The sequence below is a fragment of the Heloderma suspectum genome, chromosome 7, assembly GCF_057233095.1.
Source record: "Heloderma suspectum isolate Gila_16-S chromosome 7, 16-S_ref, whole genome shotgun sequence".
NCBI classification, from domain to species: Eukaryota; Metazoa; Chordata; class Lepidosauria; order Squamata; family Helodermatidae; genus Heloderma; species Heloderma suspectum.
In genome coordinates, this window is record NC_139464.1 from 3,575,924 (window position 1) to 3,603,768 (window position 27,845).

The 27,845-nt window shown below is 47.2% G+C and overlaps 1 protein-coding gene across 2 annotated transcripts; it reads left to right on the forward strand.

Moving 5' to 3' along the window:
• LOC146339250 (C-type lectin BfL-2-like) lies at nt 1–27,845 on the forward strand. 2 transcript variants are annotated; one of them, XM_084811667.1, is made up of 6 exons: nt 34–56; nt 3,373–3,458; nt 11,244–11,341; nt 12,060–12,197; nt 19,204–19,318; nt 27,524–27,845. In XM_084811667.1, exons 1-6 carry the CDS (start codon nt 40–42, stop codon nt 27,589–27,591), a joined length of 522 nt encoding a protein of 173 aa, XP_084667793.1. In that variant the 5' UTR covers nt 34–39; the 3' UTR covers nt 27,592–27,845. The 2 variants fall into 2 exon arrangements, with proteins under 2 accessions (XP_084667794.1, XP_084667793.1); XM_084811668.1 differs by lacking the exon at nt 12,060–12,197 and having other exon boundaries at nt 1–56.

Below are 27,845 nucleotides of genomic sequence, written 5' to 3' on the forward strand. Positions count from 1 at the left end.
TCCCTGCAATGCAGCAGAGGAGGCTTCATAGCATTGGCGATGTGGAGACTCCACAGGTATGTCATTGGGACAATTTCATGGGATTAGACCAATTTCAGTGATTTGAGGACAAACAACATTTTAAAGAATACATTTTGAGAATAAAGATTATAGGATGAGCTTTGCAGTAGTGTGATGAACATTCTCCACAGGTTTCATGAAAGCATGACTGATTTCTGCAAAGCTGATAATTTCTAGAACAGCCTTCACCTATCTGGTGGCCTCCCGGGGTGTTAGGCTACAACTCCCATCACCCCAAACCAGCACCCATGCTGGCCAGGGGTGGTGGGAGTTGTAATCCAACACCCCAGGAGGTAGGGGAAGGCTTTTCTAGAGTTATATTCAGGAAGGTTAGGAAGGTTTCCTGGGGTATTTTGACAGCAGCAGCCCAAAGCTTCCTACCCTGCCTGGGGGGAGAAAGTGGGTGATTTTACCTTTGTCTCCTAGAGGGATGAGAGCATGTAAAGCAGGGAGGGAGGGACTGAGCTGCATTGTGCAGCCCAGCCGGGGGCGGGGGGTAATTGAAGGTTGAACGAAGACCTGCCCTCCCCAGGCCAGAGTTGCCCACCCACCTGACTCTTGTCAAGACTGGAGTAGCTGCTCATACTCAGGGATTGGATTGGGTATACCCATCACTGGACAGGCTCAGTGCAGGAGGGAGGAGAGTGACGGCACAGGGTCAACGGTGAGCAACCCAAGACATCGGAGTACTGGGGGCCGGCTTACCCAATTGACCTGCCATGCCCATGCCGCACTTCTTGCTGTGACCTTATTCAGCTGCTCTTTTGTTGCTATGCAGTAATTTGGGGGCCCTGGTCTGCTTGATGGTTGTTAGTGTGGGTGGGCCTGGCAAAGCTTTCGCCCCAATGGAAATAGCAGCTTCTGAGGAATAAAATTCATCAGGACCACAGCAGGGGAGGACAGGGTTAGACTCCCCCTCCCTGCCTGCTGCAATCCTGATAATGACCCCCCTCCACTAGTATTTACACTAAAAAGAGAGAGAGAAAAGCATGTCAAGTGCAAATGTGCATTTTCACAGTCTGTGTGGGAAACGGTGGGACGCCGCATTCTTGCTCCCAGCGTTGTTGTATGCAGCATATAGCTTTGGGGAGGAGGATTTTCAAGGTCGACACAAGACATTTTGTTGCCTGAGACAGAGCAGCAAACGCCTCCTGCTAACTGACAAGGTACGTCATACCTAAGGCTGGTCAAGTTATTTTGGCATCTGAGCCAGAAAATCCCAAAGTGCCTCTCTCCTTCCTTGGCAGTAAAAACACATCAGCAATACATTAAAGGCTTTCTGCACGAGGGTGTTAATGTGCTGCATCTACTTTCAGTTTTGTCACAGAACTGAGATCTGAGCACTACCTGAAGAGGGTTTCCTTTCCTGCTTTGCCACTGCATAACCTCTAGGGGGCACCATGGTATGGTGGAATAGCACAATTGCACAAGTGGGGAAAAAGAGTGTTCTTTTGCTTTTACAAATATGCCTGCTCTTCCCTGCTCTAAAACTTGCTGAAAGTGACTTTAGACACAGAAGTGAAACTAGAGGGTCACAGCATTGTTTAAAGAACCCATAAACAACCGTGAGTAAGGAATGATGAGTGCACACTAAATGTCTCATGTAGAAAAGCTCAAAATAGCTAACAATTTGCAGCCCTTTCATGACACCCCAGGTTTACTGCCTGAAGCAGCTGCTGGGCTGAACTCCCCCACTCTGCACTATAGTGGGAATACGCTTGGTGCTTCAGAGTGGTGCCCTAACGAAAAATTAAGCCCCTGTCACAACCAAATTCATAGGGACTCAGAATCCTTTGAATGACATGGGAAGAGAAACTGAGGAAGAGAAAGAGTTCCTTTTTTCAACTGCAGCAGAGTAAAGAAACAGAGGCAGGCCCAGGCAAAAGCCAGCTCCTTATCAGCTGCGGATTATATTCATTTAAAGCACAGTATGTTATGTTTTTATCGTACTTTGATGTATTTAATTGTTTTAATTAATTTTAATTATCTTGTAAGCTACCTTGATTGCCATTTTTTGGTAGAAAGGCATGGTACAAAACGAACAAACAAACAGACAGAAGGTATGAGCAACACTTCGCAGCTACTTTTTTAGGTGCGGTGACCAGAACTGTACACAGCATTCGAAGTGTGGTCCCACCATGGGTTTGTATAAGGGGAGTATGATATCAGCAGTTTTATTTTCAAATTCCTTTCCTAATTATGTTTAACATGGAAATTGCCTTTTTCACAGCAGCTCCATGCTGGGTCGACATTTTCATCGAGCTGTCCGCCACAACCCCAAGAGCTTGTTCCTGGTCAGTCACCACTAGCTCAGATTCCATCAAGTTATACCTGAAGGTGGGATGTTTTGTCCCAACATGCATCACTTTACACTTGCTTACACTGAACCACATTTGCCCTTTGGATGCCCATTCTCCCAGTTTGGAGTGATCCTTTTGGAGCTCCTCACAATCCCATTTTGTTTTAACCACTCTAAATAATTTGGTGGCATCAGCAAACTTGGCCACTTCGCTGCTCACTCCTAATTCCAGATCATTTTCGCTGTGGACGCTGATCCCCCCGAGGAGCTTGGTGGGTCCACCTCACTTTGGTCTGGTGGGCACCAGTATCATCTTAGACACTGCTGCCAAGCAAAGCCAAGAGAACTGTGAGTTAAGATAAGATGAAATTCAGGGATGAAGGACTACGTAGAAAACTACTGCTGCATTTCTGATCAGATGGTTCCCCGGCATCCAGGGATGGGCTGTGTGCTAGTGTGTGAGATCAAATCATTTGAAGCAGCCAAATACCCATTTTTACAATGAAACACCAGTCTGGACATGCTCAGAGGAACTTTTTAAATTATTATTTTCCTGGCACTTATATTCCTCTGGAGTTGGCAAGGCACTGAAACAGACCCCCAGACCTGAGTTGTGGTGAACCCTAGAACTGCCCCGTGGCGGTACTGGTCCAGATAGGGTTGCCAAATGCCATCTGTGATAGGGTCCCTTGCCTTTAATAGTTGGGTAACTATTAGAGCTACAGGGAAGAGCTGTAGCTCAGCAAAAGGGCACCTGCTTTGGAGGCAGGCGATCCCAAGTTCAGCCCCCAGCATCTCCAAGTTGGGCTGGAAAGGGCCCTGTCTGAAGCTCTGGGGAGCCGACTCAGTAGATGCTGCTTCCTCTGTCCCCAATGTGCAATTTCTCCCATCGTTGCAAAACTTTCCCAGGAGAAACTGAAGGTGACGGAACTCTATCTTCCCTAGAGCTCTCGCAGGCACTGTCTTCCGCCCCTTTCAACCTCATCCCCACTGACACTCTCTCTTGTCCACAGGAAAGGGAGAAGGAGGATGGGGCCTTCTGCTTGCTCCAGCCTTGCCGCCTTCCTTGGCTTCTTGCTCTGTGGGATTTTCCTGAGCGGTGAGTTCCTGTGGGGTCCTTCAGAGCGGCAGCCCCTTCTGACAGTGAGCATGCTTCTGGTTTGCTCAGAGCACTTTGGGATGACTCACATCAGGGCGTGCCTGTAGCAAGCCGGCATCCCAGGGCAGCCCCTCACGATGGGTTATGCGGTGCCTCTCCCTGGCAAGGACAAAACATGCAGGTTGAGAGCCTGCCTGGCATTAACAGCCACCCCACTGTGATGCTGGGGATATTGAAACAGGGATCCACAAGATGTTTTACTTTTACTGTCATTTTTATCAGGGGCCACAGCAAAGTGGACTCAACCAATGTGGGTGTCCTGTCCTAGTCATTCAGATGTGTTGTTTTTTCTCATGTGTCTGGATTAGACTAATGATACTTGCAAATGATGACCCTTGACTTTGGTCATTTCATATTAAGCATATGCAAGTGTTGTCCTTTACCTGTTACGAGCATATACCATTATGAACATATATTTTTGTTTGCATGTCCATTTTCTCTTTATTTGTAAAGAAACTTGAATAGTTTTGATTAGTCACTATACGTGACTAATTTCGTATCATCTATCTGTCTGTCTATCTATCCACCTACAGCCACCACTTTAACCAAAGGCTTTAAGGTCCCCTTTGTTGCAATATTTCTCTTTCAGATTCCAGCAGGCAGGGAGGGAATTAAAGAGTGCAGTCATCCCACTGGAGTGGGGGGAAAGTAAGGGAGACATAGCAATGGAGTGTACCAGCATTTTGGCAGAAGGGCAGGGGGATGTCTTTCTTTAAGTTGCCCCACCTTCTTGCTGGTCTTATTCCCACACTCTCCAGCCTAAGGGCACAATCCTAGGCATGTTTAGACATGGCTGGCTGGGGCATGCTGGGAGATGTAGGACTTTTTCTGTCTAAACATGCATAGGATTGCGCCTAAATCTGGCTGTTATTAGGGACTGGTGAAAATTTCATTTCAGTTGTGTTTTGATGAGAACACTCACAAAGTATGTACTTGGGAGAAAAAGAACTTGAGATTGAACAAATCTGAGTGCAGCAGAAAGCAAAATGGACAAATTTGCCCATCCTTAGGTGTAATAAATACTTGGTAGCAAAGGAGAGGCACTCTATTCATGATCAGAGGTTGTATCATCGGGCAACAGGCATTCAAACCGGCTACTGGTTCCAAGCCCCAGCGAGTTCTGGCTCAAAAATAAAATCTTTTTCTCAGGACAGCAAAGACCCTGGTGCTAACAACAGGGGCTGATAACTGCTGTGTTTCTTTAATTTTTATATTCTCACACTGGGAAATTATTAATGGGAATTACTTGTGGGTAGACTTGCTTAAGATCATGTTCATAATTTGCTTCTCAGGTCCCTTCTGCCTCATTGAAACAATACTTGAGACCTTTAGGGAGCAATTCTATGTGGATTAACACTTGCCTCCGACCCGGGGGGCGACCACCTATCCAGTGCAGGGCGGGACTGGAGGAGTGGTGAGGAGCGAATCTCCTCCCCCCGGCCCCGATCTGCTTTTGCAGCTAGACGGCTGATTTTGGCTGTCTAGCTGCTGCGGGACCTCAGAGTGCAGGAAGCGGCAGCCGGACAATACATAGGATGTGTCGTACCGGATTTCTGACTGCCCTGCCCTGCCCTGGGAATGCTCCATTTTCATCACTCCACCCTGCACTTATGAGCATGGAGCACAGGCCCAATCTGCACTGCCTGCAAGGCAGTGCGGGAGGTGGTAGGGGCTGGGTCTCCGGGAACTGACCAGGGCGCGGGCTCTGAGGTCGGTTCCCGGGACCTGACCTATCCTATGGCCGTCTAGCCTCTGACTAGCAGCCATAGGATTGCGCCCTTAGTACAAATGAATACTGCACAGCTGTGATGTTATTTTTTGATATCTTATGTAACCAGGGTTGGAAAGCTACCCTAACCAATAGTTGCATACAGCTGTTTTAAACCAGTGGTGCAACCTTCAGCCCGTGGGCTTGATTTTGGCCACCAGGCCTCCAAATCTGCTGAGACCCCAAATGAAGCTCCATGCTGCACCCTGAAGCCCTTCCCCAGAGCGCCAGAGCCTCAGAGGAGAGTGAGCAAAGGTGGTTCCATTGGGAACCATGGCCGCAAGGTGCCCATCAGGAAAAGCCACTGCAGAGTGCCAAAAGGGTTGAATTATTTAGCCCTTTTAGCACGGCTGAGTGCTGCGGGGTGGCTTGCTGCCAAATTTTGATGCCAAACCAGCCATTTTAAGTGTGTGTGTGTGTGTGTGTGTGTATATAATTTTATTTTTTCTTCCCAAGGCAGGCCTGGGAGGGGGGAGGGGTATCCTGCAAGGTGAAAAAGGCCCCTGGGCCTCCCACGGTCGCCCTCCCCTAATGTAGGGTCACTGACAGTCAGTGTAGGCAGTACTGAGCTAGATGGACCAATGGCCTGGCTCAATATAATCTCTAACCAGATCAAATGCACCACAAGAAATGTCATATGCTCAATTATAATGCTAAAAATATTTATAAGAATCAAAACATGCCAGTGAAATTCACACACAAAAAAGACTAACCAGAAGTTTACATGCACACCACACTGTCTCTAAATATTAATACTTGGTGAACTTGCAGGTGGTCATACATAATCAGTTGAAGAAATACATATCGCTGTCAACAGTTCATGACGGTAATAAGCCAACCCAAGTATCACGGTGAATAGGTCAACCTGTGTATATATACATTGAACCAGCTCAATGATAAGAAATTTCATGCAGTAATAAGTTCAAAAGAGGCACGTATCTTTACAACATAAATTGTTTTAAGTGCATCAGTCTAAAGAGGCAACCCAGATTATCTTGGGTAAGAAATCAGCAAATGTATATATACATAATACTTTCTTTAAATTACCACACTTAACAACAGTAAAGGCGCTTGTACATCACTCAGTACAATGGATACACACCACTTTTGTACAAATCATAATAATGATGAGCCAGACCTGATTATCTTGGGTGAATGTCTTGGATAAATTCTTGGGTGAATGAGAGCAACTCCAGAATGTGGTGTTCTTTCTACACTTCCTCAGAAGAAACTATTGTTTATATGACCAGAGTGTCCAATCAACTATATTCCTCCCTTACACCATGCTCAGTAATGAGGCTGAAGGCTGTTTGAAAAAATAATAACTTGGAGTGCTTCAGAAGATTTTTGCAGAAGCTTGTTAACTCCAGCACAAAAGCTTATTTTGTTGCCCTAGTATGTTGTTGTTGTTGTTGTTGTTCAGACGTTAAGTCGTGTCCGACTCTTCGTGACCCCATGGACCATTGCACGCCAGGCCTTCCTGTCCAACGCTCTCTCCCAGAGTGTGCTCAAGTCCATATTCATTGCATCGGTGATGCTATCCAGCCATCTCATCCTCTGCCGTCCCCTTCTCCATTTGCCTTCAATCTTTCCCAGCATCAGGGTCTTTTCCAGGGAGTTTCCTCTTCGCATTAGGTGGCCAAAATATTTGAGCTTCAGCTTCAGCATCTGTCCTTCCAATGAGCAGTCAGGGTTGATTTCCTTTAGGATGGGCTGATTGGACATCCTTGCAGTCCAGGGGACTCGTAAGAGTCTTCTCCAGCACCACAGTTGGAAGGCATCAATTCTTCGGCGCTCAGCCTTCCTTATAGTCCAGCTCTCACAGCCATACGTTGCTACTGGGAAAACCATAGCTTTGATTAGACGGACCTTTGTCGGCAAGGTGATGTCTCTGCTTCTTACTATGCTGTCTAGGTTTGCCATAGCTTTCCTCCCAAGGAGCAAGCGTCTTTTAATTTCAGGGCTACAGTCACCGTCTGCGGTGATCTTGGAGCCCCCCCCAAAAAATCTGTCACTGCTTCCATTTCTTCCCCTTCTATATGCCAGGAAGTGATGGGGCCAGATGCCATGATCTTAGTTTTTTTAATGCTGAGTTTCAAACCAGCTTTTGCACTCTCCACTTTCACCCTCAACAAGAGGCTCTTTAGATCCTCTTCGCTTTCTGCCATTAGGGTGGTATCGTCTGCATATCGGAGGTTGTTGATAATTCTCCTGGCAATCTTAATTCCGACCTGTGATTCATTCAACCCGGCGTTTCTCATGATGTACTCTGCATATAAGTTAAATAAGCAGGGTGACAATATGCAGCCTTGTCGTACCCCTTTCCCAGTTTTGAACAATCGGTTGTTCCGTGTCCAGTTCTTACTGTTGCTTCTTGACCCTCATACAGGTTTCTCAGGAGACAGGTAAGGTGGTCTGGTACTCCCATCTCTTTCAGAATTTGCCACAGTTTGTTGTGATCCACACAATCAAAGGCTTTAGCGTAGTCAATGAAGCAGAAATAGACATTTTTCTGGAATTCTCTTGCTTTCTCCATGATCCAGCGAACATTGGCGATTTGATCTCTAGTTCCTCTGCCTCTTTGAAACCCAGCTTGTACTTCCGGTAGTTCTCGGTTCACATACTGCTGAAGCCTAGCTTGTAGGGTTTTGAGCATCACCTTGCTGGCATGTGAAATGAGCGCAATTGAACGGTAGTTTGAACACTCTTTGGCGTTGCCCTTCTTTGGAATTGGAATGTAAACTGACCTTTTCCAGTCTTGTGGCCACTGTTGAGTGTTCCAGATTTGTTGGCATATTGAGTGCAGCACTTTAACAGCATCATCTTTTAGGATTTTAAATAGCTCAGCTGGAATACTGTCATCTTCGCTAGCATTGTTGTTAGTAATGCTTCCTAAGGCCCACTTAGGGATCGATGGAACACTTACCTTACCTTCCGTTCCATTCTGTTTCTGCGGTGGGGGGGAGGCACTCGGTCCCTCCCCCCGGAATCTTCGACAAGGGGGGGAGGCGATCCGGTCCTCCCCCCTGGAATCCTGCCTGGCTGGCTCTGCTCCGTGGCCAAGCCGCGGAGCCGCCAGCCTGCTCCAGCCGCCCGCAGCCGGACATCCAGCTGCTGGGCAGCCCTGCAGGGACGCAAATGGCGGCTGTCGTAGCCGCCGCCATTTGCGTCCCTGTTTTTAGCCATGATAGGCTACATAAATATTTACGTAGCCTATCACAGCAGGGGAAAAAAACTCAGTGTACGCAAATGGCGGTAGCCACCGCCATTTGCATACGCTAGGTTTTTTCCCCCCTGCCGTGATAGGCTATGTAAATACTTACGGAGCCTATCACGGCCTCTGCAGGGATGCAAATGGCGTCCCTGCGTTAGCTGTGATAGGCTACGTAAGTATTTACGTAGCCTATCATGGCTATGAAGAGGAGGAAGCAAATGGCGGCCGCAGGACGGCCGCCATTCACAAAGCAGCGCGGACGGGAGCAGGTAAGTGCTCCGTTTCACGTGCCTTTTGTGGGTTGGGGGCAGCGGAGACTTTGTCCCGCGCACCTTTTGTTGGTTGGGGGCGTGGGGGCTTCGTTCCGCAATGGATTTCGGGGGGCTGAATGCACTGGCATTCGGCCTCACCAAGATCCGTTGCGGAATTCTCTGACATCCCTAGGCTCACTTGACTTCACTCTCTAGGATGTCTGGCTCAAGTTCAGTGACCGCACTATCATGGCTATCAGGGACATTCAGATCTTTCCTGTATAGGTCTTCTGTGTTTTCTTCCCACCTCTTCTTAATCTCATCTGCTTCTGTTAGGTCCCTGCCTTCTTTGTCCTTTATCATGCCCATCTTTGCACAAAACGTTCCCTTGAGATCTCCAATTTTCTTGAAAAGATCTCTAGTCTTTCCCATTCTATTGTTTTCCTCAATTTCTTTGCACTGTTCATTTAAGAAGGCCTTCTTGTCTCTCCTTGCTATTCTCTGGAAATCTGCATTCAGTTGGCTCTATCTTCCCCTTTCTCCCTTGCTTTTCGCTTCCCTTCTTTCCTCAGCTACTTGTAAAGCCTCATCAGACAGCCACTTTGCTTTCTTGCATTTCTTTTTCTTTGCGATGGATTGAGTTGCTGCCACCTGAACAATGTTACAGACCTCCGTCCATAGTTCCTCAGGCACTCTGTCTATCAAGTCTAATCCCTTACATCTATTCCTCACCTCCACTGTATATTCATAAGGGATATGATCTAGGTCATACCTGAATGGTTTAGTGGTTTTCCCTACGTTCTTCAATTTCAGCCAAAATTTTGCAAGAAGCAGCTCATGATCTGAGCCACAGTCAGCTCCACGTCTTGTTTTTACTGACTGTATGGAGCTTCTCCATCTTTGGCTGCAAAGGACATAATCAATCTGATTTCGATATTGACCATCTGTGATGTCCATGTGTAGAGTCGCCTCTTGTGCTGTTGGAAAAGCGTGTTTGCTCTGATCAGCGTGTTCTCTTGGCAAAACTCTATTAGCCTTTGTCCTGCTTCATTTTGTACACCAAGGCCATGCTTGCCTGTTATCCCAGTGATTTCTGGACTTCCTACTTTAGCATTCTAATCCCCTATGATGAAGAGGACATCTTTTTTTGGTGTTAGTTCTAGAAGGTGTTGTAGGTCTTCATAGAACCGATCAACCTCAGCTTCTTCAGCCTCAGTGGTTGGGGCATAGACTTGAATTACTGTGATGTTGTATGGTTTGCCTTGGATTCGTACTGAGATCATTCTATAGTTTTTGAGATTGTACCCCAGTACTGCTTTTCCCACCCTTTTGTTGACTATGAGTGCTACTCCATTTCTTCTAAGGGATTCTTGCCCACAGTAGTAGATATGATGGTCACCTGAATTAAATTTGCCCATGCTTGTCCATTTTAGTTCTCTGATTCCCAAGATGTCGATGTTCAATCTTGCCATCTCATGTTTGATGACCTCCAGCTTGCCTTGATTCATTGATCTTACATTCCAGGTTCCTAAACAATATTGTTCTTTACAGCATCGGATTTTCTTTTCACCGCCAGACACATCCACAGCTGAATGTCCTTTCGGCTTTGGCCCAGCCGCTTCACTCTTTCTGGCACTACTTGGAAATTCCCTCTGCTCTTCCCCAGTAGTATATTGGACACCTTCCGACCTGAGGGGCTCATCTTCCGGTGTCATATCTTTTAGCCTTGTGATGTGATACGTTCCATGGGGTTTTCTTGGCAAGAATCCTGGAGTGGGTTGCCATTTCCTTCTCCAGTGGACCACATTTTGTCAGAACTCTCTGCCATGACCTGTCTTGTCTTGGGTGGCCCTGCACGGCATAGCTTATGGCTTCACTGAGTTATGCAAGCCCCTTCACCACAACAAGGCAGTGATCCATGAAGGGGTGCCCTAGTATGCTCCCGGTCAAACTATGTTGCTAAACACAAATGCCGAGCGTGTAGGAGGTATTTCATGGCTTAAGCATTAGTATATTTTGATTCCTATGAACATTTTTAGCATTATAATTGAGCATATTGCATTTCTTGTGGTCCATTTGATCTTGTTAGAGATTCTCCTTAAGGTTCAGGCAGCTTCAATATCAGGCAGCTTCTTCTGTTCCTACTTATGGATTCTGCCCTTTCCTGCCCACAAGATGATCCCAGGAAACCACACAGAGTTGGCTAATCAAACGCAGGTCCCCTGCCCCCCTCCAGTATAGGTTTCAGTTCAGTTCAATGCAAACTGAACTCCATGGCCAATAAACTGGAATTGATCCTGTGTTATGGAGAGAAGCTGAACTTCACCTTCTGAGCACCAAATTCTCACATCCAACCTGTGCTCACATACCTTCCCATTGTCGGAATTCAGAGTCACTCCATGCATGTCGCCCTTCTTTCTTCTAAACCCTCCATCCCCATCGCCACCATAGGGCAGCCGCTGACTGTGCTTTTTTTCTGACTTCCTGAGCAGATGCTGAAGCCTCATGCTTCCATTCTCATCGCCGGATAATATATCATGCAAAATGCTACAGGCTCTTCCTTACCAGAAGGTCCTTTTGGGAAGCAGAGGTGAGTGATGCTTCTTGAGTGTTCTGTCCACAAAACGTCAAAGGCCTTGAGGCAGTCTGTGGTGTGTGCTTGAGTGTGCATTATGGGCAACTCCCTTGGCAACCCACTAACCTTTGTTCTCCTTCCCAGCAGAGCAAATGGTTCTCTGCCTCATAGAGTCATCACAGGATTCGTTGTGGGCCAAATGTCCCCTCCCAACATCATTTGGTCTATGAGAAACCATGCTTCCTGACAATGGTTCAGGGTTGGGGTTGGTTCCTCCAGGCATCACAAGAGCCTGAGGACTTCGCTGCAGAATCCGTCCTGCTGTGCCCCTCTAGGTCCTGAGAGACAGAGCACTTGTGAGGGGAGTGGGCAAGGCCTGAGGGAGCAAACAAGGGATCAAGGATGGCCCAGGGGAAGCCACAGAGGAGCAGCTCTAGACAGCCCGTTTAGAGGCTGCCCAGCCAGATGCTGAAGGATCTGGGGGAGCTGCCAGGCTCAGCAAGAGTTGGTCCTACAAAGCCCATGGCTCAGCTGAGCCCTTGAGTTGCCAGCCCCAAGTTCAAAGTTCTGCCCAAGTACAAAAGAGCCACTTTTAGCTGATCAGACCGTTTGCACGGTTAAATCCAACCAAGTCATTGACCAAACATGCCATTCTTGGCTGGTCAGTAGCCACTGTGTTCCTCTGGCCCCTTCCTGCCCACTTTTCCAGGTCTATTCTCTTGCCTTCTCTCAGAATCACTGCATGAGATTCAGAGGTGGCCACCTTGCCTCCATCTTTAACAAAAGCGGGGCAGCAATATTGGCCAGTTACATTGGGAAGTGTCTCCGGCAGAAAAATAGTGTCTGGATTGGACTGCACGACCCAGCGAAAGTGAGTACCAGCTCTGCTTGCTTGCTTGCTTGCTTGCTTGTTGATTTTGGGTCGCCTAAGGTTGCCACCCCAAGCCCGCGTGCCGGGAGCGGGCTCCGCCGAGCGCAGCGGGACTCACTGCTGACATGTGCAGTGTTGTGCTGTCAATCACTTTTCGTCTGTTGCATCCGAAGTGGTGCAGACAGAGTTCCCTCATAAAGAAATGTACTGCAATCCATCTTTTAAAAAGAATCAGTTGATTACATTTGCATCTGCTCGGTCCCAGATCGCGGGGCGGGGCGGGGCGCTTCGGGGTGAGCCACGGGCCTGGCCACTCGCCAGGATCGATTCGCAAAGCCGTAATAAAACAGGCAAAGTATGTGTGCATTAAACAAAGGATGGTCCCTCTTTCACTTGCAGCGTTTTAAGGTAGTTTACATCCTTCGTAGATAGAGATTACTCCTGTGACATTCCTCGAGAGAAATGGTCCTTTGGCGAACTCTCTCTGAGGTAAAAAGTAGTTGGTTTTCCAAACACAGTATATTTATTACCTTCCTGCCCCTCTCAGCTTTTAAATGGTGCATCTTCCATCCTTGCAGGGATTGATTTATTATTTAGTTTTGAATATAGATTTAGATTCTGCTTTTTAGAAAAGGTGTGTGTGTGTTTTTTACAAAGCAGATGATTAAACATCTAAACCAATGAAAACAAGTAATATAAATTATTTGTAGCAAGTCATTTACAATGAAACCAAGTAAAGTAATAAGCCAAATGCCCATATTTAAATATTTATATGCTGCTTTTCTAACAATTTCTTCAAAATGGGTCATGGTAAAAACACAAAAAACATCACAAAGCAACGTATCAGCATTAAAACCAATATTTTAAACCCTAAGCAATAAGAGAAAGAGCAGCAGAGATATATAAATAACAGAGCATCCAAATCAAAGTCATGAGAGAAAAGCACCATCTTCTTTGAAGCCTAAATGATAACAATGCAGGTCAGGTGCCAAGCAGGCATCTCTAAGGGGGGGTGCTTCCAATGTGTGGTGCCACCGCCGAGAAGGCCCTCTCTCTGGGGGTTCATATGTGTGATCTAGGGTTTTATAGGTCAGAAACGGCACTATGAGTTGCAGCCAGGCCAGAACTAACATGGAATTCAATGCAGATCTTATAGTTCAGGCATGATAGGCCCACTGCAGCAAGTCTTTGTTAGTTAGCAGTCTTGCTGCAGAGTTTTGAACCAGCTGAAGTTTGCAAGTGGCCTTCAAAGGCAGCCCCATGTACAACACATTGCAGTAAATGGACGACTGTGGCGATGTCATTTCTGCCATGACTGGTATACCAACCAAAGCTGTTTAAAGGCACCAAGTCATAGATCTCACATGATGCATAAGACGGGGTACAATCTCATTCAAAAAAGCCTAATGCCATAGTCCTGGTCAGACACCTGCCTCATATAGCCCACCAGTCTTGTTTTGATTAAGTTTCAGCTTGTTAGCCCTGGTTCAACCCACTACTGACTTCTGGCATCTCTACAGCAGGCCCACCAGCATGCCTGGCCCCGACGAAAAGGAAAAATAGTGCTGGGTGTCATCAGCATACTGATAGAACTTCATTCTCCTGGAGGAGAAGGCTATCAATGGCTACTAGTCCTGAAGGCTCTATGCTACCTCCAGTACTGGAGGCAGTATGCCTATGTACACCAGTTGCTGGGGAACATGGGCAGGAGGGAGGATGCTGTTGCACTCATGTCCTGCTTGTGGGTTTCCATGGGCAGCTGGTTGGTCATGGTCTGAACAGAATGCTGGACTAGATGGACCTTGGTGTGATTCAGCATCAGGGCACTTCTGATGTTTTTATGTCCTCTTCTACTGTTCTTATCCTCCAGCCCCTTGATCCTTCTTCTTGGATAAGGCTATCACTATCAGTGGCTACTAGCCCTGGTGGCTATGTGCTACCTCCAGTATCAGGGGCAGTAAGCCTATGTACACCAGTTGCTGGGGAACATGGGTGGGAGGACACTGTTGCACTTGTCTCCTGCTTGTGGGTTCCTGGTCGACAGCTGGTCGGCCACTGTGTGAACAGAATGCTGGACTAGATGGGCCCTGGTTCTGATCCAGCATGGCTCTCCTCACGTTCTTATGCCCTTATTCTAAATCCTTGGAGAACCTCAGCCAGGAGTTTCATAGAGATGTTGAATAGTACAGAGGGAATAATAGAACCTTGTGGGTCTTCATGGTACAAACACTGTGAAGCAGAGCTTTAAAAAGCCCAGCACCACCTCCTGGAACCTACCGCACAAGTAGGAGTGGCGATGCTTCCAGGCCCTCAGTCAGGCAATCCAGAACAATGCTGTGGATGATAGTATTAGAAGCCGCTGAAAAATCCAGGAGGATCACACGCCTGTCCTTCTCCCAGAGTAGATTATCCATCAGAACAAACAAGGTGGCTTCAGATCCAAAAAAGGCAGGAAGCCATATTGCAATATGTAATCATGTCTTTGGATTAGTGTTAAAACCCTTCTGTAGTGGTAAAGAAAGACTAGAGTAATCAGAAAACTGATTCTAAATCTGTTGGCTATGTTGGCTGTAGGCTGTAGCTGAGGGGAGTTGTAGCCCAAAACATCTGGAGGGCCACAAGTCACCCACTCCTGTTCTAGATCCTGAGGGAGAGGTAAAGAAGTAATGGGGTTGGGAATAAACCAAGTTATTTTCTGATTGTTGAAAAAAATAGCTTGGTTTCCCAAGCCCAATTACAAATGCAACCACAGTGGGACAGGTGTTTACTCATAACTAAAAGCTGTTTCCTGACTCCTAGCTGAGCAGAGCAGAGCAGAGCAAAGGAAGCTGCTCCAGCTGGCCTAGGGGTTATACAAGCAAGAAAGCTCCCAGACAGCAAGCCATCAGAGAGAGCGGACAGGGAGAGCGAACAGGAGTTTGGCAGAGGGAGGTCAAGGGGGAGGTCCCTAACAATTTTTTAAATTTATTTTTCTTGTAACATCCACTTCCATACCAGTGGGAATCTGTTGTTAACCTCCAGTGAATAGAGGACAAGGCACAGGCTATCCCAGTACCATCAAAAAGCTAGAAACATAAAGGGAATGGAGACTATGGAAGGAAAAGACTCTCCAGTGGTGGTGACCTGCAAAGTCTGTGCCATGTTTGTTTTCTTGCCCGAGATCAACATGGCCTACACGTGCAACAAGTGCAAGTTGATCATGCTGTAGGAAGAAAAAGTAAGAGGACAGGAGCAGCAAGTGTCAACCCTCAAGGTAATAAGAGAACACGAAGAGTTCTTGGACAGAACGGTGGGACTACAGCAGCAAAGTGAAGAACAGAAGCTAGAAGAGCAACAGCAAGTTCTTTATTGTTTTAAACTGTTTTTATTATTGTTCATCACCCAGAGTGGCTGGGTGATCAGCCAGATGGGCAATTAATAAATTTAATAAATAAATAAATAAATAAATAGGTTGAGGCAGAGGTGGAAAATGCTGAGGCAAGGAAAAATGAAGTAGACGATACTCCTTGGAAAAGGGGGACAGGAGCAGAAGAACTAGAAGCCACTCTGCACCAGTGGAAGCAGTGGAGCTATGGAACCATTTCCAGGTACTTCAGGATGAGACTAGAGGACAACCCACAGAGGAAGAATTACAGGGTACCCCGCAGGACAGCAGGCAAGAGGTTGAAGGTCAGTCAAGCAGGGGCAATGAAACAAAGGGAGAGCCAGTGCGGTGTAGCGGCTAGAGTGCTGGACTGGGAGTCGGGAGATCTGGGTTCTAGTCCCCACTCAGCCATGGAAGCTCACTGGGTGACTTTGGGTGAGTAACAGACTCTTAGCCCAACCTACCTCTCAGGGTTGTTCTTGTGAGGCTAAAATGGAAAGCGGGAGGATTATGTATGCCGCCTTGGGTTCCTTAAGGAGGAAAAAGGGTGGGATATAGTTGTAATAAATAAATAATAAATAAATAAATAAGGCCTGAAACAACAAGAAGAGAAGAGTAGTAGTTGTGAGAGACTTCTCGCTGCGTGGGAGTGACACCCAAGTGTGTTGCAAAGACCCAAGGACTCACCAGGTATACTGTCTCCCAGGAGGAGAGGTTAGAGATGTGACTGAAGGGTTGCCTGCACTCATAAAGCCCACTGACAGGTATCCCTTCTCATCCATGTGGGAATGAATGATACTGCCAAGTGGCTCTATGAAGAAACGACATCAGACTTTGAAGCTTTGGGAAGGAAACTCAAGAACTTTGGGGCCCAGAGAGTTTTCTCATCCATCCTTCCAGTAGTTAGAAGAGGGAAAGAAAAATACTCCCGGTGAATGACTGGCTACAAAGGTGGTGCCGGCATGAGAGATTTGGATTCTGGGACCATGGGCTATACTTCCTGGAAGATGGACTGTTGGCAAGGGATGGGTTGCACCTCACAAGGGCTGGGAAGAATGTGTTTGGCCACAGCATGAAGAACTTCATCAGGAGGGCTTTACACTGAATCCAGTGGGAATTCAGTTTAAAGTTCCTACTTCATTTCCTACTTCAGCTCAGTCTTCTCCCGAAAGAGGGCTTATGACCCCCTGGCAAAGGCGAAGTAGAGGCTGAAGGAGCAGGACTGCAGCTTGAGATCGATAAGCCTATGGTCAAGGAACATCTAATTACTTTGAATGAGTTCAAATCTCCAGGGCCAGATGAACTGCACCCTAGAGTAATGAAGGAACTGGCAGAAGAGCTCTCAGAACTGATGTCTATTATCTTTGAGAACTCATGGAGGACGGGGGAAGTGCCAGATGACTGGAGGAGGGCTAATGTTGTCCCTATCTTCCAAATGGGATAAAGAAGGAACCTGGGTACAGACCAGTCAGTCTGACATCAATCCTTTTGAAAATTCTGAAACAGATTATAAAGCAGTCATTCTGTAAGCACCTTGAAAAAAATGCAGTAATTACTCGAAGCCAACATAGATTTCTCAAGAAAAATCCTGCAAAACTAATCTGATCTCATTGTTTGACCAGCTAACCTCCATTGTGGACTGTGGGAATGCGGAGGACATAATATACCTCAACTTCAACAAAGCTTTCAACAAAGTGCCCCACGATATCCTGACTAGCAAACTAGCTCAAAGTGGGCTAAATGAAACTATGAACAGGTGGATCCACAGTTGGCTACAGAATCGGACTCAAAGAGTGCTCATCAATGGGATCTTCTCAAACTGGGGAGAGGTAATGAGTGGGGTACCGCAGGGCTCAGTCCTGGGCCCGGTGCTCTTCAACATTTTTATGAATGACTTGGAGGAGGAGGTGCAGGGAATGCTGATCAGATTTGCAGATGACACAAAATTGGGAGGGATTGCTAATACCCTGGAAGACAGAAACAAAATTCAAAGTGATCTGGATAGACTGGAGCGCTGGGCAGAAAACAACAGAATGACATTTAATAGGGATAAATGCCAAGTTCCGCACCTAGGAAAAAGAAACCAAATGCACAGTTACAAGATGGGGGATATGTGGCTCAACAACACTACAAGCGAGAAGGATCCTGGAATTGTTGTCGATCACAAGCTGAATATGAGCCAACAATGTGATGTGGCTGCAAAAAGGGCAAATGCTCTTTTGGGCTGCATTAATAGAAGCATAGCTTCCAAATCCCGGGAAGTACTAGTTTCCCTCTACTCAGCACTGGTTAGGCCTCATCTTGGGTAGTGTGTCCAGTTCTGGGCACCACACTTTAAGAAGGATGCAGACAAGCTGGAGAGGGTTCAAAGGAAGGCAACGAAGATGATCAGGGGACTGGAAAGAAAGCCCTATGACGAGATACTGAAAGAACTGGGCATGTTTAGCCTTGAGAAAAGGAGACTGAGGGAGACAGGATAGCGCTCTTCAAGTACTTGAAAGGTTGTCACAGAGAGGAAGGACTCTTCCTCACAGAGAGGAAGGACTCTTCTCTAGGGATGGGGGAGAATTTCTCCCCGAAACTTCAGGGGGCCGAGTGCCAACGCATTCGGCCCCCCGAAATCAGCGGTGAAATTCTCCACCCCCCGCCCCCCCCCCCATGGGATGGGACTTACCTTTCACGAATGTCCCTCCCGGCAGCGGGTCCCGGCGGCGGTTCGTCGGGTCTTCATCAGGGGCGGGGGCGGCAGCCAGTCTTTCGACCGGCTGCCACCGCTGCCATTACAAGTGCAGTAAAAAAAAAACCCGTGATAGGCTACGTAACGATTAACGTAGCCTATCACGGCTAGATCTCCAAAGTCAGCTGTGATAGGCTACGTTAATCGTTATGTAGCCTATCACGGGGGTGTTTTTTTTTTTTTTTTTCCACAGCCGGGTAGACGGGGCATTTCTACCCGGCCTGAATTTCGCCGGCGAGGGATGGGGCGCCTCCCGCCCGGCCTGAATTTCGGCCGGGCGAGGCGGGGCGCTTCCCCCCCCTCGCATGAACTTCGGGGGGAGAAGCGAAGTGCCTCCTGCCCACCGCGAAGCAAGCTTCGAGGACAGGTAAGGGACTTACGTCCATCCCTACTCTTCTCGATCATCCCAGAATGCAGGACACAGAATAAATGGGCTCAAGTGACAGGAAGCCAGATTCCGGCTGAATATCAGGAAAAACGTCCTGACTGTTAGAGCAATACGACAATGGAACCAATTACCGAGGGAGGTGGTGGGCTCTCCCATGCTGGAGGCATTCAAGACGAGGCTGGACAGCCATCTGTCAGGGATGCTCTGACTTGGATTCCTGCATTAAGAAGGGGGTTGGACTCAATGGTCTAATAGGTCCCTTCCAACTCTACTATTCTATATTCTGTTTTTCTATATCTACAAGTTCATTTGTTTTAAAGTATTGCTACTTGCCTGCAACTGCCGTCCTAAATACATTTAAGTTGGAAAATCATTCAAGTTACTTTTGAGCAAAGAAACTTAGCCTCAGGATGCAGTATTTCAGATTAATAAGTCATCCTTCACCATGTCTCAGGCTTCAGGCCAAAGCCCGAGGGCTCTTCCTTTCCTAAAGAAAACTTATTTCTTGTCTGTACAGACTGGAAGGTGGACTTGGACAGATTCATCTGCTGCCAGCTACTGGGCTTGGCACTCTGGAATTCCCAAGAATCTAAGGAAGGGGAAGTCTTGTGTCGAACTCTCAGCTCCTACAGGTGAGCCTGATCAATGTGTAGCCAGAACTGTTGAGGATTAATGAGCTGGGCAACTTAAAGATTCCCCAGGGATGGGAATATGTCACAGAATGTGCAGAATGGTTGTGTGTGTGGGTGTGGGTGTTTTTAATGAATTAACAAAACATGAAAATACAGAAACAAAACACACATGCAGTCAAAATTACAGGTTACATAAAATTGTCTTCCAGTAGTGGGAAATTGTGCAGCCTGCCGTATGGACATGTGCAGCTATCACTACACTGTCACATCCTTCCACAATGTTCCAGGGGTGGCTAGCAGCTTTGGATGTGCATTATTTCCATTCACATGTGAAATTAAGCAATTCTATGTTTCCAAAGAACTTTCTAACTTTGCTTTTCCTGTAGTTGCTTAGTCAGTTTCTCACATCTGCTGACACCAGGTTCAGAGGAAGCTCTCTTGCAGTCTTCCATTTGTTTTGCTCTTCCCAGGCTTGCCACCACTAATATAAAGATAACTATTTTTTGTGCATTGCATTGTTGTCGTTACCCGCAACGGGAGGGCCAATTTGAGGTCTAGGGGCACCTTTTGTCCAGTAATTCCTGACATTTCAGTAAAGATAACCTTCTTTGCACCTTGGACCGCTCCTTTAGAGTTCTGTCTGGTTTTGACTGAAACCCAAAGTGGATTCACCACCCCACTGACATCGGAGCCACCAGCCTCCACTGTGTTATACATTCATAGAATGATAGTGCTGGAAGGGACTTTGGAGATCATCTAGTCCAACCTCCTGTTCAGTGCAGGCTCTGCAATGCAGGGTGCAGCTACAGCATCCCTGATGGAGGGTCATGCCTCTTCTGCTTAAATATTTCCACAAAGTAGAACCCACCACCTCCCGAGGCAGACTGTTCCACTGTCAAGCATCTCTTACCATTAGGAGGTTTCTTCGAAGTCTTAGTCAAAGTCTGCTTCCCTTCCTTGGTTCTAGTCCTGCTCTCTGGAGCAACAAGAACAACTCTTCTGCATGACAGCTTTTCAGATATTTCATGTCTCCCCTTCTCCAGGCTAAACATACCCTAGAGGCTGTGCTCACAGAGGTTATGCTGTGAATTTGTAGCACTCTGTGGTCGCCCACGGCACATGACGTTGTGGCCACCCCACAGCCACCCCAGAGTTTTCAGTGGAAAAACTGGAGTTTCTGAGGCTGCTTATACTCCAATTGATTTCTTTAATTCTCTTTCTGCTCGCCTCTGGTGCCATGCGCTCTATCCTCATTTACTTTGGCATGGTAGTGTGTGTTTCACCTGTCCCTGTCCTTGCTGAGCCTGGTCAAGGGGTGTTTCCCCTCCCATTCAGAAAAGCATCCCCAAGCAGTGCATGCACGAGTTAAGAGAACATTGCTATCCCTCGAAATAGCATTTACAAATACTGTCTCCCTGCCAAGCTGCAAGCAGGGTTTCATCACCTTTCAGGCAACACTTCCCACACAGCAGAGGTTTCATACATCGTAAATGAAGGGAGATCCTATGGGGCAAAGCAAACGAGAGCACCCCCCCCTTTCTGTGCATGTTTACTTGGAAGTAAGAAGTGTTTAAAGCTTTAAAGGCTAAATTTAGAAATGCTTCCTAAAGTAATCTTTTGCTTCTCCATAAAATCGCGATCCTGATGCTGTGCTTCTTTGATGTTCAAAGAGTTGTTCTGTAAAGTTGCCGTACTGATCCTTTGAGCTGGGGGGAGGCTTCAGAATTGTGAATTAGCTGCCCTGCATTCATAATAACGTAGTAGTAGCAGGGGGGACCCTGGACAGTGGGGGGAAGCAACCCTCTCCCATTGGTTGAACAGACCCTGCCAGTCTGATGACATCCAGTTCTACTTCCCCCACTCCACCTAGAAGTATGTTCCTTTCAAGCAGATTTTAAAGGTACTGTTGCACACCCGGTTTTTCTTGCTTCATGTGTCCCTGATAGACCAAAGCCAATACCTTGAAAATGTGGGTGATCATCCCATGTGCTTCTCAGTCCATTGTCGTGAACATCCCCCACCCCCAGGTCTTTCAACCGTTCCTCAAAGGACTTGGTTCCCCAAAGTACTCCCTGGTCACCCTGGTTGCTTTTCTCCCATGCTCTTATAGGAGGGCCACAGCTCAGTGGTGGCGCTGTTGATTTGCGTGCAGAAGGGCCCAGGTTCAATCCCTGGCAACGTCGCCGGAGAAAGAACTGCCTGAAACTAGGGGCGTACGAAACCCCACTCACCTGCGTCCGCAGGGGGTCTGCCGGGGGGAGGCGATCCGTTCTTCCCCCCCAGAATCCTCCCTGGCCGACGCCACTCCGCGGCGACTCCGCGGAGCTGCTGGCCGGGCCCATCCGCAGCCGGACCTCTGTCCGCTGCCGGGCTGCTGCGGCCGCAAATGGCTTCCGGCATAGGGGATGCCATTGGCGTCCCCCCTGTAGCCGTGATAGGCTACGTAAATATTTACGTAGCCTATCACGGCTAAAGGAGGGACGCAAATGGTGTCCTCTATGCAGGACACCATTTGCAGCCGCACACCGGAGCAGGAGATTGCAGCAGCTGGATCCGGACCCGCCGGAAGCAGGTAGGATCTGGTCCATGGGGACTTCACGGGGTGGCGGGGGGAGCAGTCCATTCCACCATGGACCCCGGGGGGCCAGATTCTAAAGAATCCGGCCTCACTGGAGTCCGTGGCAGAATTCTCCGCCATACCTACCTGAAACCCTGGAGAGCTGCTGCTGCTCAGTGTTGACACTCGACAGTACAGGGCTAGATGGAACAAGGGTCTGGCTTAGTATGATATGAGGCAGCTTCCTATGCTCCAAAGTTCTCTGAACATGCTCACATTTGTTAATATCCTTCTTAAAATGTGGTGTCCAAGGGTTGGACACAGTACTCCAAATTCAGTCTGACCAACACAGAATAGAACAATTATTTGCTGTGACCTAGAATACTTCTCCCCTTCATGGATCACTGCCTTGTTGTGGTGAAGGGGCTTGCGTAACTCAGTGAAGCCATAAGCTATGCCGTGCAAGGCCAGCCAAGACAGACAGGTCATGGTGGAGAGTTCTGACAAAATGTGGTCCACTGGAGAAGGAAATGGCAACCCACGCCAGGATTCTTCCCAAGAAAACCCCATGGAATGTATCACAAGGCTAAAAGAGATGACGCCGGAAGATGAGCCCCTCAGGTCGGAAGGTGTCCAATATACTACTGGGGAAGAGCAGAGGGAATTTCCAAGTAGCACCAGAAAGAGTGAAGCAGCTGGGCCAAAGCCGAAAGGACACTCAGCTGTGGATATGTCTGGTGGTGAAAAGAAAGTCCGATGCTGCAAAGAACAATATTGTCTAGGAACCTGGAATGTCAGATCAATAAATCAAGGCAAGGTGGAGGTGGTCAAACATGAGATGGCAAGATTGAACATCTACATCTTGGGAATCAGTGAACTAAAATGGACAAGCATGGGCAAATTTAATTCAGGTGACCATCATATCTACTACTGTCGGCAAGAATCCCTTAGAAGAAATGGAGTAGCACTCATAGTCAACAAATGGGTGGGAAAAGCAGTACTGGCGTACAATCTCAAAAACTATAGAATGATCTCAGTACGAATCCAAGGCAAACTATTCAACATCACAGTAATTCAAGTCTATGCCCCAACCATTGAGGCCGAAGAAGCTGAGGTTGATTGGTTCTATGAAGACCTACAACACCTTCTAGAACTAACACCAAAAAAAGATGTCCTCTTCATCATAGGGGATTGGAATGCTAAAGTAGGAAGTCCAGAAATCACTGGGATAACAGGCAAGCATGGCCTTGGTGTACAAAATGAAGCAGGACAAAGGCTAATCGGGTTTTGCCAAGAGAACACACTGATCATAGCAAACACTCTTTTCCAACAGCACAAGAGGCGACTCTACACATGGACATCACCAGATCGTCAATATCGAAACCAGATTGATTATGTCCTTTGCAGCCAAAGATGGAGAAGCTCTATACAGTCAGTAAAAACAAGACGTGGAGCTGACTGTGGCTCAGATCATGAGCTGCTTCTTGCAAAATTTCGGCTGAAATTGAAGAACGTAGGGAAAACCACTAAACCATTCAGGTATGACCTAAATCATATCCCTGATGAATATACAGTGGAGGTGAGGAATAGATTTAAGGGATTAGACCTGATAGACAGAGTGCCTGAGGAACTATGGACAGAGGTCCGTGACATTGTTCAGGAGGCCGCAACTCAATCCATCCCAAAGAAAAAGAAATGCAAGAATGCCAAGTGGCTGTCTGATGAGGCTTTCCAAGTAGCTGAGGAAAGAAGGGAAGCGAAAAGCAAGGGAGAAAGGGGAAGATATACCCAACTGAATGCAGAGTTCCAGAGAATAGCAAGGAGAGACAAGAAGGCCTTCTTAAATGAACAGTGCAAAGAAATCAAGGAAAACAATAGAATGGGAAAGACTAGAGATCTCCTCAAGAAAATTGGAGATATCAAGGGAACGTTTTGTGCAAAGATGGGCATGATAAATGACAAAGAAGACAGGGACCTAACAGAAGCAGATGAGATTAAGAAGAGGTGGAAAGAATACACAGAAGAACTATACAGGAAAGATCTGAATGTCCCTGATAGCCATGATAGTGCGGTCACTGAACTTGAGCCGGACTAGAGAGCGAAGTCAAGTGGGCCTTAGGAAGCATTACTCACAATAAAGCTAGCGGAGATGTCAGTATTCCAGCTGAGCTATTTAAGAGCCTAAAAGATGATGCTGTTAAAGTGCTACAATCAATATGCCAACAAATTTGGAACACTCAGCAATGGCCACAAGACTGGAAAAGGTCAGTTTACATTCCAATTCCAAGGAAGGGCAATGCCAAAGAGTGTTCAGACTACTGTACAATTGCACTCATTTCACATGCTAGCAAGGTGATGCTCAAAATCCTACAAGCTAGGCTTCAGTAGTATGTGAACCGAGAACTACCGGAAGTACAAGCTGGGTTTCGAAGAGGCAGAGGAACTAGAGATCAAATTGCCAACATTAGCTGGATCATGGAGAAAGCAAGAGAATTCCAGAAAAACGTCTATTTCTGCTTCATTGACTACGCTAAAGCCTTTGATTGTGTGCATCACAACAAACTGTGGCAAATTCTGAAAGAGATGGGAGTACCAGACCACCTTACCTGTCTCCTGAGAAACCTCTACGAGGGTCAAGAAGCAACAGTAAGAACTGGACATGGAACAACCGATTGTTCAAAATTGGGAAAGGAGTATGACAAGGCTGCATATTGTCGCCCTGCTTATTTAACTTATATGCAGAGTACATCATGAGAAATGTCGGGTTGGATGAATCACAGGTCGGAATTAAGATTGCCGGGAGAATTATCAACAACCTCAGATACGCAGACAGTACCACCCTAATGGCAGAAAGCGAAGAGAATCTAAAGAGCCTCTTGTTGAGGGTGAAAGTGGAGAGTGCAAAAGCTGGTTTGAAACTCAACATTAAAAAAACTAAGATCATGGCATCTGGCCCCATCACTTCCTGGCATATAGAAGGGGAAGAAATGGAAGCAGTGACAGATTTTTTGGGGGGGGCTCCAAGATCACCGCAGACGGTGACTGTAGCCATGAAATTAAAAGACGCTTGCTCCTTGGGAGGAAAGCTATGGCAAACCTAGACAGCATAGTAAGAAGCAGAGACATCACCTTGCCGACAAAGGTTCATATAATCAAAGCTATGGTTTCCCCAGTAGCAAGGTATGGCTGTGAGAGCTGGACCATAAGGAAGGCTGAGTGCCAAAAAATCGATGCTTTCGAACTGTTGTGCTGGAGGAGACTCTTACGAGTCCCCTGGACTGCAAGGAGGTCAAATCAGTCCATCCTAAAAAGGAAATCAACCCTGAGTTCTCATTGGAAGGACAGATACTGGAGCTGAAGCTCAAATATTTTGGCCACCTAATGCGAAGAGAAAACTCCCTGGAAAAGACCCTGATGCTGGGAAAGATGGAAGGCAAAAGGAGAAGGGGACGGCAGAGGATGAGATGGCTAGATAGCATCACCGATGCAATGAATATGAACTTGAGCACATTCTGGGAGAGTGCACAGGACAGGAATGCCTGTCGTGCTGTGGTCCATGGGGTCACGAAGAGTCGGACACGACTGAATGACTGAACAATAACAACAACAGAACACTTCTGTTAATGCAGCCTAATAATGTAGTTGCTCTTTAAAGAGCCACATGATACCATGGACTCATTTTGAGTGTGTCATCCCCCAGGACACGTAGATCTTTTCACAGGTACTGCTGCCAAGCCAGGTCTCCCCCATCCTATATTCAAGCCTTGGGTTGTATCCAATGTTAGCCTAACTTAATCCCATTCACAGAATCCTAGAACAGTAGGGTTGGGAGAGGTCTACAAGACCATCGAGTCCAACCCCCTGCTCAGTGCAGGAATCCAAGACAAAGCATCCCCGACAGATGGCTGTCCAGCCTCATCTGGAATGCCTCCCTAGGGAATTGGTTCCATTGTCGTATTGCTCTAACAGTCAGGAAGTTTTTCCTGATGTTCAGCTGGAATCTGGCTTCCTGTCACTTGAGCCCATTCTTCCGTGTCCTGCACTCTGGGATGATCGAGAAGAGATCCTGGCGTTCCTCTCTGTGACAACCGTTCAAGTACTTAAAGAGCGCTATCATGTCTCCCCTCAGTCTTCATTTTAATGGGTCTACTCTAAGTAGGACTAACAGTAGATACACTCAAATCTTTGTACTTAAATGCAAAGGTTTACATTGATCTCTGCTGAATCGTGTCAGGGGGCCTTCCTCACCATCGATTTAGTGCAGAGTGGGAGCACTTTGAGGTCTTCACATCACATGATGTCATCTGCAATCCGCAGCCATCCAGCAGCTTCCATCCTGAAAAACCACATTTTCGGAAACCCCTTTTACTCTGGATTCTTAATTTAAAGTGGCCCTGCCGCTGTGTGCCCCGCATTAAATCCTGGGCAGGCCTCTGGGATGTGGCTCTGACCTTCCCCGCTTCCCTTTCCCCCCCTTTCACGGTAGGGGCTTTGGGAGGCTTCCTTTCCCACTTCCCCTGTAGCCTCTTTGCCCAGTCACGGCAAGCACCCTGCCTTCCTGAGTGGTCTGTGAGCAGGGAGGGAGCAGGCGAGAGAGAGGCTGCGGGGCTGGTGGGGTCAGGGCAGCTCCACTCTCTGCTGTTTCTCATTCATAAATCGGGCGGGGGAGGAGGAAGTCACCGCCACCCCCTTCCTCCTACAGGAGGGTGGCAAGTCCGAGTGAGGTAAAGCGCCATTCTGACGTGGAGGGACAGCAATTTGCTGAAGGGGCAAGGCAGGCCAGTATATGGAACTGGTATTACTTGCTCTCTGATTCAGAAGAGCCGGGGGAGCTGGAGTGGGAAACAAGCCTCTGTCATCCGCTGAGCAGTGCTTCCTGGGTGGATGATGTTCTGCTCTCCTCCCAGATTCTGCCCAGCCAACCCCAAACTTTCAAGCCCCGTGTGACTGGAAAAGCATTTTTGGGTGCTGTCTATTCCTCTTTTCTTGCTTCATGCATCCCTGATGGACCAAAGCCAATTCCATGGAAATCCAGATCATACCCTGACACGCTTCTCATTCTATTGTTGTGTATATCCGGTCTGTGTTAGTTTTGCACCAGTGTTCCATTCTTTGGAGATCCTTTTGAATCTTGATTCCATCTTCTGTGACACTGGCTATCCCTCCCAGATTGGGATAGACAACTCTGTCCATTTTGGTTTCTGCAGCTTTCAGACTTTTTGAAGCACAAGGCACAGGACACACATACACTCAGCTTGTAAGGAGCAGTGTTCTACATGACAGCAGGCAGTTTATGCACAACTCCTAGCTGAAGGTTAGTGTAACACCGGCAAACTTTGTAGATATCACTTTACTGATCATTATGATTGTTACTATACAGCCTATGAGAACAGCATAAGTTTTTATTTACTCTTTTATTAGCCCATGAGAACAGCACAAGTTTTTATTTACTCACATCTTTGACTGCTCAAAGGAAAGGATGTATGTTTTGCTCCCTCCAATTCCAAGGTTGGCACGCCACGGCCACCCTCAGGGCAAGGGAAGAGGCATTTACACTGACAATCAGAAGCACAGCGTTTATTTAAAGCTCCTGGAGTCCATCTTGGAATCAATAATCAGACAGACACAATTTCTCTTTTACTTTCTAGGATATAAGAAGTGGAACATCCGGAACTGCAACTCAAGGCGTCCGTACCTGTGTGAGCATATGTGCTAGTGCGGACCGTTGCTTCTCTAGGCCTCCAGAGGCTGTTCAGCATCTGAGGCCATGCCACCAAGCTTCAGACAAGAGGGTCTGCATGGCGAGTGGGGCCTTCTCTGCTGAGAACCCAGACCTATATTTTAATGTATCCTCCCTGTAGATTGGCTCTGGGTTAGTTTGTTTATGTCTCCTGATCCCTGATTAATGTAGCCCAAAAATAAACCCTGTCTTTCTCTCTCTTGCTCATTAAATACAATTCTTCTTCTTGC